Source organism: Megachile rotundata, chromosome 5 (genome assembly GCF_050947335.1).
Source record: "Megachile rotundata isolate GNS110a chromosome 5, iyMegRotu1, whole genome shotgun sequence".
Lineage (NCBI taxonomy): Eukaryota > Metazoa > Arthropoda > Insecta > Hymenoptera > Megachilidae > Megachile > Megachile rotundata.
In genome coordinates, this window is record NC_134987.1 from 8,500,849 (window position 1) to 8,515,198 (window position 14,350).

At 39.4% G+C, this 14,350-nt stretch overlaps 1 protein-coding gene across 3 annotated transcripts in view; it reads left to right on the forward strand.

Moving 5' to 3' along the window:
• Positions 1–14,350, forward strand: part of LOC100881941 (protein expanded) — a 95,683-nt gene that overhangs the window by 73,037 nt on the left and 8,296 nt on the right. For all 3 annotated transcript variants that reach the window (XM_012291347.2, XM_076531898.1, XM_012291348.2), the window contains 2 exons: positions 8,053–8,132; positions 13,981–14,221. In XM_012291347.2, the coding sequence (XP_012146737.1) occupies positions 8,053–8,132; positions 13,981–14,221 (321 nt within the window). The remainder of the gene's footprint in view (positions 1–8,052; positions 8,133–13,980; positions 14,222–14,350) is intronic.

Here is a 14,350-nt window from a genome sequence, read left to right on the forward strand (position 1 = left end):
ATTTGAGGTTTGGATGAATTAGTCATTTGAGAATTTTGGAATTTTGATGTTTGGAAAGTGGAGATTAGAATTGGGCAAGAATGTGGATGTTTGGAGAATATGAAAGTTTAGGAAGTTGAGAATTTAAAGACTCCAGGAGTTCCATTTGATAATTTGGGAATTTGAAAAGTCGAGGATTTGTTTCGTTTAGTAATACAAAAATATGATTGAAGAATGTAGGAACTTGAAGAGTTAGAAATTCGGGAGTTAAAATAAAAAGACCATTCAACACAGTGTTCACAGTTTCCAAAAAATCCCTCTATGTCGATCATTCCTGTCACCCCATGCAAACCACCCCTTCATGAACGAAGAGTCTTAAAAATTTCGAATATAAATTCTGAAACGTGAGAGCGATAAATATTATCAGAGAATCATTGGTTGGTCATCCGGGTGGATAAGAGAGTCTGTAAGAGGAGCGATGTGTCTGGTGGCGACGACGAGTTGCCGGGATATACAGCGAGGCTACTCGTCTTGAAGAGGACTGCCGTTGTACGCTCGTTTAGCGCTACCCTCCAGGCAAAACCACGACCGCCATCGTGTGCCCGCGGATGGAAATGCTAATTTGACCGAAGAGGGCCTTCTACGCACCCTTCTCCTTTCGCCGCCAGCGAGCTTCCTTCTTTTGCTCTTAAATCGTCTTTTTCTCGATTCCTCGCGGCGAGACGTACCGTTCGAACTCGACACAGTCGCGTATCTTACATACAAACATGTACGTGTATACATACATACGTGTTAGTGTATGTCATTCGATTTTGTACGTCTTCAAATTACTGTAATAATTGAGGAATGTTTGAAGTTAGAAGTAGAGGAACATTGGGAGTGGGGGATATAGGGATATTGGTATCTGGGGACGATGTGTAGGTATTGGGGTTTAGGGATATTGGGACGCAGGGATATCGGTGCGTGGAGGTATCGGAACGTAGAGATATCGGTGCGTGGAAATATCAGTGCGTGGAGATATCGGTGCGTGGAGATATCGGAACGTCGAGGTATCGGTGCGTGGAGATATCGATGCGTGGAGGTATCGGTGCGTGGAGATATCGGTGCGTGGAGATATCGGTGCGTGGAGATATCGGTGCGTGGAAATATCGGTGCGTAAAGGTATCGGTGCGTGGAGATATCGGTGCGTGGAGGTATCGGTGCGTGGAGGTATCGGAACGTAGAGATATCGGTGCGTGGAAATATCAGTGCGTGGATATATCGGTGCGTGGAGATATCGGTGCGTGCAGATATCGGTGCGTGGAGATATCGGAACGTAGAGATATCGGTGCATACAGATATCGGTGCATACAGATATCGGTGCGTGGAGATATCGGTGCGTGGAGATATCGGTGCGTGGAGATATCGGTGCGTGGAGATATCGGTGCGTGGAGATATCGGTGCGTGGAGATATCGGTGCGTGGAGATATCGATGCGTGGAGATATCGGTGCGTGGAGATATCGGTGCGTGGAGGTATCGGTGCGTGGAGATATCGGAACGTGGAGATATCGGTGCGTGCAGATATCGGTGCGTGCAGATATCGGTGCGTGCAGATATCGGTGCGTGGAGATATCGGTGCGTGGAGATATCGGTACGTGGAGGTATCGGTACATAGAGATATCGGTACGTGCAGATATCAGTACGTAAAGATGTCAGTACGTGGAGATATAAGTACGTGATCAGTGCATGAGGATATCCATAGGCAGGGATATCTGTATCTAGAGACAGCAATATGTACATATATCAATATATAAGACTATTAAAATCTTTGAATACTGAAGTCCAACTATATCGTAATGTATGGACATTTCCATTAATGTGTCTCGGGGTGTAGAATTATTGGGATCCAGTAATATGTCGTGCACCGGAGACACAAATATAAAGGAATGCAGCTACAATTCCACACTCGAATAATTTAATATTAGTCGGTATTTTAAATTAGTCCAACCAGTTGATCTACAGTTCCAGCTACTTATACACGCCACAACAACCTATTAAACATGTTCCATCCAGAAATATTAAAATTTACAATTCTAAAAAACTTGATCAAAGAAAACACGAAGCTGAATAATAACATGTATTCGGTTCGCAGAAGGAAAAAAAGAAACGAAATGATTGAGATATTGTTTGAAATAGCAGTCGCGAAATGATATATAGCGTAGCTTGCTAATGGACAAGATTTATTGATGCGTGTATGCACGCACTATATCGAGTGGAACACGGTGCAGCAGAAACACCTATAAGTGGGCGATTACCGTTCTCCCCGATGGCTCTCACAAAGTGGTAACACGCCAGGCGCCAAGTAACGGCAGTAGTCAACATCAACAATACAATCCCGCGAACCCACTGGACCATGTTAATGCACCTATATTACAATCAATTTCATGCTACCGTGTGCGTACGCGCACGTGTGTGTTGCCTCCGACAAGTCGAGATCTCGTCATTAACAGAAAGCTGTACCGCTAAAAACAAGCGTATCCGCATTCGTTGTCAGTGACGATTCGTTCCGAACATTCAATTTTTGACGTTGAACTTTATCCTTGGATACTTACGTTGCCACCTGCCGGTACGTATTCGTCACTTCACTTGAATTTGTACCTTATCTATTAGATCACTGATATTAGGACTCAGTTACATTTGTAATTTTTCAACGAAATTCTAATTTTTAGTATTAATTTCATATTCAGATATAATATGTGGTAATAGCAGTTGGAAGTATTCATACATCATAGTGTAATAATTGAGGAATGTTCGAATTTAGAAATAGAGGAACACTAGGAGTGGGAGATATAGAGATATGTGGGGACGATATGTAGGTATTGGGGTTTAGGGATATTGGGACGTAGGGATATCGGTGTGGGGAAATATCGGTGCGTGGAGGTATCCGCGCGTAGAGATATCGGTGCGTGGAGATATTGGAACGTAGAGATATCGGTGCGTGGAGATATCGGTGCGGGGAAATATCGGTGCGTGGAGGTATCAATGCGTGGAGGTATCGGTGCGTAGAGATATCGGTGCGTGGAGATATTGGAACGTAGAGATATCGGTGCGGGGAAATATCGGTGCGTGGAGGTATCAATGCGTGGAGGTATCGGTGCGTAGAGATATCGGTACGTAGAGATATCAGTGCGTGGAGATATCGGTGCGTGGAGATATCGAAACATAGACATATCGATGCGTGGAAATATCAGTGCGTGGAGGTATCGGTGCGTGGAGATATCGGAACGTAGAGATATCGGTGCGTGGAGATATCGGTGCGTGGAGATATCGGTGCGTGGAGATATCGGAACGTAGAGATATCGGTGCGTGGAGGTATTCCCGCGTAGAGATATCGGTGCGTGGAGATATCGAAACGCAGAGATATCGGTGCGTGGAAATATCGGAACATAGACATATCGATGCGTGGAAATATCAGTGCGTGGAGGTATCGGTGCGTGGAGATATCGGAACGTAGAGATATCGGTGCGTGGAGATATCGGTGCGTGGAGATATCGGTGCGTGGAGATATCGGTGCGTGGAGATATCGGAACGTAGAGATATCGGTGCGTGGAGGTATTCCCGCGTAGAGATATCGGTGCGTGGAGATATCGAAACGCAGAGATATCGGTACGTGGAGATATCGGAACGTAGAAATATTGGTGCATGAAGATATCGGAACGTAGAGATATCGGAACGTAGAGATATCGATACGTGGGGATGTCGATACGTGGTATCTGTAATACAACTTACCGGGCCAGTTACACAGTACATTCATAATAGTATGTTATTCTATAATAATTCTGATATACCATATTTCCTGTTGAAATTATTGTAGGATTATTTAATATACAATTATTGTAGGATCATTTAATACACAATTATTATAGGATTATTTAATATATAATTATTAATAGGTTCTTTGTGAGAAATTTATTCAGTACATATGATAAAAAATACACTATTACAAATTCGAACGTTTCAAGAAAAGAAAATAGGTATCGAGAAACGATTACCCTACAATCGGTAAACTTATACGGTATCGCAATAATATATCAGCCACACCTGCTACCATACCAGTCGCCAATGTCGTCCACGCTTCGATAATATCGATACGAAGCACGCCACGAGAAGCAAGTGATAGTATCGAGCCGTGTGTATGCAAATTCCAAAGTGTGTGTTGTCCTGGACTCTCGATTTTAGCGGCAACTGTACCCGCGGGCCATCTAAGAACGTCCACGCGGAGAAGGACGAACGGCCAAAGACGTGGACGAGCATTGGCGTAACAGGACCCACATGAAACCTCCAAAATGTGGATTAAACTCCTATCAGGAATTATAAGAATTATTATAATACCGAATATGATAGGTTTTTTTGAAGGAAGAACATGTTGTGGAAGAACACATGTGTTGTGGTTTGGTTAAAATTTGAGAAGTGGAGGATCAGGAGAAAGTTTGAAATTCAGAAATGTGATAAGGTAAAAATTTATAAATTGGAGTGTTCCAAATTAGGAGAAAATTTAGGAAATTCAGTGTTAGTTAATTTTAAGAATTTATAGAATTTGGAGAAATGAACTTTGTGGACTATGTAGAATTTGTTGAAATTGTGGACTTTGTGGAATTTGTGGAATTGCAGAATTTGTAGAATTTGTTCAATTCATAAAATTTGTAGAATTTGTACTATTCATAAAATTTGTAGAATTTGTATAATCTTTGCACTTCATGAAATTAATACAATAGGGGAACTTAAAAGACATAAGGACATGTGGAATTGAAAAATGTAGGGACTTTGAACATGACATATTTGAAGATATGTAAAATGAATTTGTACATGAAATTGTCTAAACATTTCTGAGTTTGCAATTGAGAGATTTGGAAGTATCAGAATTTCCATTTAAGAACTAGTAAAAAATTAGAAACGTATTCAAAGTGAATACGAACATTAAGTTTGGCAGACTGACGAGCTACCGACGAAAGAAAAACCGTGCAACGTGGGCGAAATCACTAAACTGTGAATACGCCTACACGCGTGTCTGGACCCACGCGTTTTCAAGCGCAGTAGCCGCACACCAGTCCTGTCGGGAACACAGGACTAAATTCAGGATCTTTCTGTCGATTCGCGAAACTCGAGACTGCGAGATTGGAGGACAGATTACGAGACGTAAACGCCTTGGCTCAAAACTGCTGTTCATAAATTTTTATTATAAATGATACTACAAGTGAACCATTATAATTTATAAATGATACCAGAAGTTGAACCATTTAAAAAATGTTGAATAAAACGTTTTAATTAAGAACAAACGTAAAGGTCTAATCCTTGAATCATTACTTGTATAATTTTATACTTTGAAGAGTATATTTCCTATCAAAAAAATTTTTAACGAATTTCATATCTTGAGAATGAAGAAATAAAAAGGAAATATATAACAGTTGTTCGCAGAAAATAGAACGGTAGTTGATTACATGGGAACAGTATTCGAGCATCGATCTAACGTTAATCTCTCACCCACACCCGACAATCTCGGTCCATTTAAATTCAACGATCAAAAGGATTTCGTGGGTTTCACCAATAGAAATTAGGAGCGACTAACACCGACGAGCGGCCCACTTTTCAAAAGTGTACGCTGGAATGACCGATACATCATCCGACGGAGATAGAAGAAGAAAAAGGGGGAGAAAAAGAGAAGAAAAGGAACGCGGACAACAGAGGACGAAGACGAGATCGGCTGAAGGACGAAAAGGAGAAGGAAAGGGAGACAGGCAGCAATAACTAAGTCAGCTCCAAATTCGGTAGCCGAAAATTAAACCGAGAAGGGTTTCTCGGTTATGTCTAGACCTAGACCCTCCGGTCAAATCGTAGCAAATTATACCGTCGGCTCCATCCGCATATTTTACCAACCATAAATATTAATCCACCACGGTATGCCTCTTCGTCTTCCCGTTTGCTGTGTCCTCGTGGATGGTAGGGTGGCGATATAACGAGAGCGTCGCTTCGATAAATTAGTAGATGGAAGTTTTTCAATTTTTGAATTTTAAAATTTGGGAAGATGTAAAATGGGGATTTTTATTGTAAGGTTTTGTGAATTTAGATTTTTGGGTTCTTAAGTTTAGGAATTTTAAAATTGCTAAAGTTTTAAATTTCATGCATCAGGATTTAAAATCTTTTAATATGAACTCTTCAGTTTGTATGGGCTTCTGTGCAAGTCTCTAAATTTTATAAATTCTGACATTTCCAACTCTTCAAGTTTCCAACTCTTCAAGTTTCCAACTCCCCAAATTACCAACTCCTCAAATTCCAACTCCTCAAATTTCCAACTTCTCAAACTTCCAACTCCCCAAATTTCCAACTCTTCAAGTATCCGACTCCCCAAATTTCCAACTCTTCAAGTTTCCAAATCCCCAAATTTCCAACTCTTCAAGTTTCCAACTCCCCAAATTTCCAACTGCCCAAATTTCCAACTCTCCAAATTTCCAACTCTTCAAGTTTCCAACTCCCCAAATTTCCAACTCTTCAAGTTTCCAACTCTCCAAATTTCCAACTCTCCAAATTTCCAGTTCCCCAAATTTCCAACTCCTCAAATTGCCATCTTCTCAAATTTCCAACTCCCCAAATTACCAACTCCCCAAATTACCAACTCTCCAAATTTCCAACTCCTCAAATTTCCAACTCTTCAAGTTTCCAAATTCCCAAATTTCCCACTCCCCAAATTTCCAACTCTTCAAGTTTCCAACTCCTCAAATTTCCAACTCTTCAAGTTTCCAACTCCCCAAATTACCAACTCCCCAAATTTCCAACTCCCCAAACTTCCAATTTCTAAATCTCCAAATTCTCTAAATTTCCAAATCCCAAAATTCTCCGTATCCCAAAATTCCTCAAATTTCCAGCTCCCCTAATTTCCAACGTCTCAGATTTCCAACTCCCCCGATTTCCATTGCCCCAAATTTCAAAATCCCCAAATTCCCCACCCCCCTTAAATTCCCCAAATTTCCCAAATTTTCAGATCTCCTAATACCGACCCCCATATCTTTTCCAAATTCCTAAATCTACACTGAATAAAATTGTAAAAAATTTATCATAAAATATCTGATTAGGCGACTCGACGTATCGCTTCCATCGCGATCGACTATTATCGATTCGCGGACAGGAATAATATGAGCGGTGCCTTTGTTCGATTTAGTTGATAGATCGAGTTACTCTAGTCCTCGAAAGAGCGATTATCAAAACATCGGTTCATTGTCTTAGACGGATAATCGCCGATTAAGCTTAATTAATAGGATGCGTTCGATGTTTATTCTCTGGACAAATAGATGCAATGAACAGCCGTTATCGAATTGCTCCGATTGTTTAACATGACACAGACTAATGACACGTTTTTCTAACGATCGTTCTTAACTTACTTTAATAGCAATCTAATACTTTTTGCAATGAATATCTTGCGTTCTAATCACTCATCCGAGTGCGTGTAGATCGATGATAAACATGATCACGGTACAGTTGTTTATCACTGGGTAATGTATGACGCATATGATGCGTTGTGCATCGATACATCATAATCTATCAAGCAGTTAAAAAGACGAAAAAATATAGCGATCGGTCCAGCATTCCGAGGAAATGAGTAGGTAAGTATGCAATACGATGGAATTCTACCTGGCGTATCCCTCGAATTAGTTGACCAATTAAAAATTCATCTTCCGCCTGGAGAACCGATAGAGCGGAATAATTATCATCCGTGGTAAAATAAAAACACGGGGAACGAGATACCTGAGCATCAAGCTAATCGAACTCCGATAGAACTAGCTGCATTACCGGCCAAAGATCTTGATTAAAATATCACTATCTGCGGACTAGAATTTTCGAACTTTATTCCCGCTACATTACCCCGTACAAAATTGATGTTATCGACAGATAATTTCGATCAAATTGTTTCCACCCCTCACGATGTAATTACGAATTATAAAGCAATATCGGAAACGATCGGTTTAATTAGGAAAATTATAGACGAATTTGCTTTCGATAACGAGAGTCAAATTAATTAGAACTTTCTTTTTAATTTTCAGGGCTTAGACAGCAGCGGGAGACCGGCATTCGTACTGTACTTTCGTGTTCGGTATTACATCGACACGCCATTATTATTAAGGTAAGATTTATATTTTAATATTTTACTGTTCATTTATTTTTCATTTATTTATTATTTTAGTATTCTTGAAAATAGTCAGTCAAAAATTTCTAATCTTCCTGGATCGATCTCTTTTCCCTCGTCACCTAATCCAAAGTTTTTCGAAATCGTCGAAAAACAAACAATCGATCGAATCGGCGATCGGAATCGTAAGGGCGAATAAAAACTCCGGTAGTCGGATCGACCCCACCGGCTGACAAATTATTCACTCGAGAGAGGCTGGCCTCTCTCGTAGGAAGCTAAATTAGTCGAGGACGCTCCGAGCATCGGACAGGCCCCCAAATGGATTGCAGAATTAATCGGAGTAATTAGCGTTCCGCTTCAAATACTCCCCTGTTGCCACCGTACCTGGCCAAACTGCCAAACCTGCGTAGCCTACCGTCCCTCCCTTTTGTCCCTTTTTCCTAGCTGCGGTGTATCGCGATTATAAGGGTTCCAGCCTTTGCCTTGGGCAGATCGACGGACAGAAGGAACGAGACGGACACTCGGAGAAAGAGAAACCGAAAGATCTTTTGATAGTCTCCCATTTCATGAGCGTCGAGGTGCTACAGGATATAGCGATTTTGGGGATATGAAGAATTCGGCGATATGTGGAATTTGGAGACATGGAGATTTGGGGATATGTGGAATTCAGGGATATGTGGAATTCGGGGGTATGTGGGATTCGGGGACATGTGGAATTTGGGACATGGAGAATTCGGGGATATGTGGAATTTGGGAGCATGTGGGATTCGGGGACATGTGGAATTTGGGGACATGGAGAATTCGGGGATATGTGGAATTCGGGGGTATGTGGGATTCGGGGACATGTGGAATTTGGGGACATGGAGAATTCGGGGATATGTGGAATTCGGGGGTATGTGGAATTCGGGGATATGTGGGATTCGGGGATATGTGGAATTCGAGGACATGCGAAATTCGGGGATATGTGGAATTGGGGGATATGTGGAATTCGAGGGTATGTGGGACTCGGGGACATGTGGAATTCGGGGAGATGGAAAATTCGGGAATATGTGGAATTCGGGGATATGTGGGATTCGGAGACATGTGGAATTCGAGGACATGTGAAATTCGGGGATATGTGGAATTGGGGGATATGTGGAATTTGGGGATATGTGGAATTCGAGGGTATGTGGGATTCGGGAACGTGTGGAATTTGTGGACATGGAGAATTCGGGGATATTTGGGATTCGGGGGCATGTGGAATTCGAGGACATGTGAAATTCGGGGATATGTGGAATTGGGGGATATATGGAATTCGAGGGTATGTAGGACTCGGGGACATGTGGAATTCAGGAACATGTGGAATTTGGGGCATAAAGAATTCGGGGACATGGAGAATTCGAGGACATGTGGAATTTGGGGACATGGGAAGCTAGAAAATTTGGAACCTTGACTCACCATAGAAATCTAAAAAATTTGAAAGTTCCTTATTCCCCTTTTCCAATGCCCATAATCCTCGAAGAAAGATAAAGACTATAAGCTTGTAGATTAAAGAATGACAAGCGAAAGAAGAAGCAAAGGGTGGATGTCCGTCACGAAACGAAATCCTGACTCCCGTCCGGTAGCTAAATGCTACCCACTCTTGTAATTATAAATTATTACGTGGCGCGTGATAGATAGACCGTACGCATTAAATGAAAGCACTCGTCCCGGTAATTATACCGATCCGTAGTTGCTTTCTGATTTCCACCCGAAACCCGTGATTTACATCGTCCCTCACCGACATTCACCGCACGTCCACCTCGACGAGGGTTTAATTCGCTAAAGGACCAGTATTGTCAGTCTCAACCGCAAATCTTACCAAAACGTTTCTGAATTTTGCTCGATCCTTTTCTGCTTCTGGCCTTCATTAATTTCGAACGTTATAGCTCGCGGCCGTTTCTCGATCGATTTACAGAATCGCTGCATTTTTTATCTTATGTGAGTTCGGGATTGACAGTGTAGTAATACCAGAGTACATTATACATGTGTGTATATACTGGCATGTGTATGTACTGGTATGTGCTCGTAGGCATTGAGGAATGTGGAAGTAAGGGATATGAAGGTGTATGAGGTTTGGGGATATAGAGAAGGTAGAGATGTGGATATAGGGGAATTTGATGATGTGGTGAGTAGTTTGAAGATGTAGGGAGATCTAGGAGATATTTGGGAGTACAGAGATTTATAAGTTTAGGTACCTCAGAATATAGAAATTTTGGGATGTACTGATTTGGGGATCTAGGTATATAAGGATATAGGTATTTGGTGATCTAGGAGTCTTGTGATGTAGGGATTAGGTGATGTAGAGTTGGTATATCGGGACGTAGAGGTATCAGAACACTAAAGATATGTGAATACTGGGATATAGAGATGTTGGGATGTGAGTATGTGGAAATGTAGGGATGCTGGAGTGTAGGAATACATTAGATTCAATGGTAGTTGCATTTAATGATATCTAAGGATGTTAGGATATAAGAGCTTTGATATGTAGGAATATTGGGACCTATGGGTATTGAGTTCTAAGAGTGATGGAATCTATGGGTATTGGCACATAGAAATACTGGTATATAGGTCTAGGAGTATTGGTATCTTGGAATATTGTTGTCTAAGGGTTGTCTGATGTGTAGCTATAGTGAGACATAGGTGTCCAGCAATATCGGTCTCCATGAACATTGGTATCTACAGATATTGTGACCTAAAATTATTGTTATCTAAAAATATTGCGACCTAAGGGTACTCCTATCTATAGATATTAAACTCCAGATATATTCAAGTCTATATAAATCTTAAGATCCAGAAAATAGATCTTATAGAAGATAGAGTTATAGAAGTCTAGAAATACATTTCTCAGTAATTCCAATAATTTACATTCCTCCATATTTTCCTCCATTTTTATTCCGCCGTAGACCTTCGACAAAACGATACTTTTTGTTAGAGAATAATAATGAGGATGACTTGAATTTTGCATCACATTATCCATAGAAGCGAATAGCGCAGTATTATTACGCTGTTACATCGCCATTTAGTTTATCGACGAAGTCGTACCGGAATTAGCGTTCTATTTGCGGAAGTACGCAACGGACCTTCTTTCGACGGTAATTCAACGTAATGCCATGCAACAGTTAGGTTTTTTTTTCTTTTTAAACAAACTGTTATTATGGAATATAACGTGCGTTATATCGGTTCGATACTAGCGTTTTCCGGTTCACCGTGAATAGCGGCTTTCGAAATACTATAATTCGATGTTTACGCAGAGACATTACGTGCTATTACGTTTATTAACTAATAGTTGGTTGGTATCTAATGATACCGCCATTTCGAGGATCACAGAGTACAGAAACATTTTATGCACTTTTATTTACTCATTTATTTATTTATTTATTTAGTAGATGTGTTAAGGTTTTTCACTACTTTCTTGCTGTACTATTTGGACATTTTACTGTACAACTATATTTCTCTGTCACTATTCTCATATTCTATTACTATACTATTTTACTATTTTACTTAACCACTGTACTATTCTTATATTTTATTGTTTCAGTAATTAATTTTTTCAGTATACTTTTATATGACTGTTCCATTGTTTCACTGTATAAGTTTACTATTGTACTGCAATTTTAATATTTTACTATTTTATTACTTTACTCTTGTACTATATTGTAACACTGCTACACTGCTATACTGTCATACTTGCAATTTTTTTAATATTATATAATTTTATTATTACTTCAGTCTTGCACTATATTGTAACACTCTTACACTGCTACACTGTTATACTGTCATACTACCAACTTTTTTAATATTATATAATTTTATTATTACTTTACTCTTGTACTATATTGTGACATTCTTACACTGCTACACTACGATACTGTCATATTACTAACTTTTTTAATATTATATAATTTTATTATTACTTCAGTCTTGCACTATATTGTAACACTCTTAGACTGCTACACTGCTATACTGTCATATTTCTAATTTTTTTAATATTATATAATTTTATTATTACTTCAGTCTTGCACTATATTGTGACACTCTTAGACTGCTACATTGCTATACTGTCATATTTCTAATTTTTTTAATATTATATAATTTTATTATTACTTCAGTCTTGCACTATATTGTGACACTCTTAGACTGCTACACTGCTATACTGTCATATTTCTAATTTTTTTAATATTATATATTTTTATTATTACTTCAGTCTTGCACTATATTGTGACACTCTTAGACTGCTACATTACGATACTGTCATACTACTAATTTTTTTAATATTATATAATTTTATTATTACTTCAGTCTTGCACTATATTGTGACACTCTTAGACTGCTACACTGCTATACTGCCATACTACTAATTGTTTTAATATTATATAATTTTATTATACTATCATATGTCTAATTCTACAACTTCATTATTCCTTAAGTTCCCTATTTCAGTATTTTCTACCCGACTACTTCTGTAATTGACTTCACTATCCTTGTTATAGTAAACTCTTACACGTCTACTTCCACCGTTTCATTATTCTTTAACTTCACCTTTTTACTATCATCTCCGCGACAACTTCTGCAGTCACTGTCATTATACTAAAACAGGTATACTATTCTATTACATCATTATTCTTTAACTTCCCTTCATCCACAATTCTGCAGTTGACTTCACTGTCATTACACTAAACTGGTATCATTTATTTTATCGCGCTACTAAACATTTGATACCCAATCACGAAAATAACACTTGTCAGTCATTTCATAGAGTTCTTATTCAAATGAAAGACCCTGCATAATTAATATCTGCGAGATACGCTTCTCACGGTTAGTCTTACCCATCGGTGAATGGTTTAGAAATGTTTCTGACACGCTCGTTCGAGATAATGAATCGTAGCATGACTGGTGAATAATTAAAATCCGGTGTTTCCATACTGATGAATTTTTTTCCGCTACCAAATCCAGCGAGTCAGACCTCGATCCTTTGTTGCTTCTACAAATCGTGCTTTCGCGAATAAATTCCTTCTGCACCGATCACAAGAGACGTCTTGTGAAATTCGTATGCTGTTATATAACGTGTGTATACGCGCGATCACGTGGGAGTGTTATGCTATTTACATTTCTATCCTTCCAGTTTCAGCTATTCCAATACCGATCTCTTCTGGTGTCCCGAGATTTGAAAGTGCTGCCACATTTTATTGTTAATCTACTCGCTTTCTAAGCTACGTCTGTCTCTTTTCTCGACTGTAATTTCTAGGATTACCATTTTTGGCTGGCAAGCATGTCAAGTGACATTTGACTCGAAAGTTTAGCGTCGGTTATTCTTAGATCTCCGTTTAGATTTCAGGATTTTTGTTTAGAACTGAGATAAGGCGCAGTTACTGAATTCATGAATAATGCAGGTCACTCATTTGTCAATTTATCGATTATCAGTTGCACTGTAATTCATTTACAACGTTGTCCATTATAATATACTTCAATCACATCGTTGCTTTCAATGTACGTACCTCGTTTGATTGAATTATGATGTGGTTCGTAATTGCAATCGAACAATCACTGTCAATTATGATACAATTTATCTGAATAGAAATAAATGTACTTCAACTACACTCATGATTAAAATAATCAGCAATTGAATGAATTGAAAGACTCTGTAAATAGGCTGACTATTCTATGAAGGTTGTATAAATATAGATATATGAAAAAATTAATGAGCTACTACTTTATGACAGAGTTCATACAGTCATATGTTACATGTTCTTTATACATTGATCATTTCAATAATTTTGCCAATATGAAGAGAATGAAGTGTGATGAGAATGTTAATTGATTTCAGCGATGAGACGACCCGTCACCACTATTACCTGCAATTGCGGGACAACGTGGTCAGGCATGGGGGTGGGGTGGAAAGCCTCCATCCTCACCATCCCCTACACGAGCCATCTATCGTTACGCCCCTGCTCACACTCGCGGGTCTTGCCCTACAAGCCGACCTTGGGGATTACTCCGAAGAACGGCATAGGCCACACGCAGGATCTGTGGGATACTGTAAACCCACGGATTACCTTCCACCTCACGTAAGTATTTCATTCACATCTTACACTAGAAACATTAAATCCTACGCATCAAGCCACTGGTAGCCCACAATGTTCATCGAGATCATAGTTTTAAAGTAATTAAATTATCAAACTTAATTTTTCAACAAC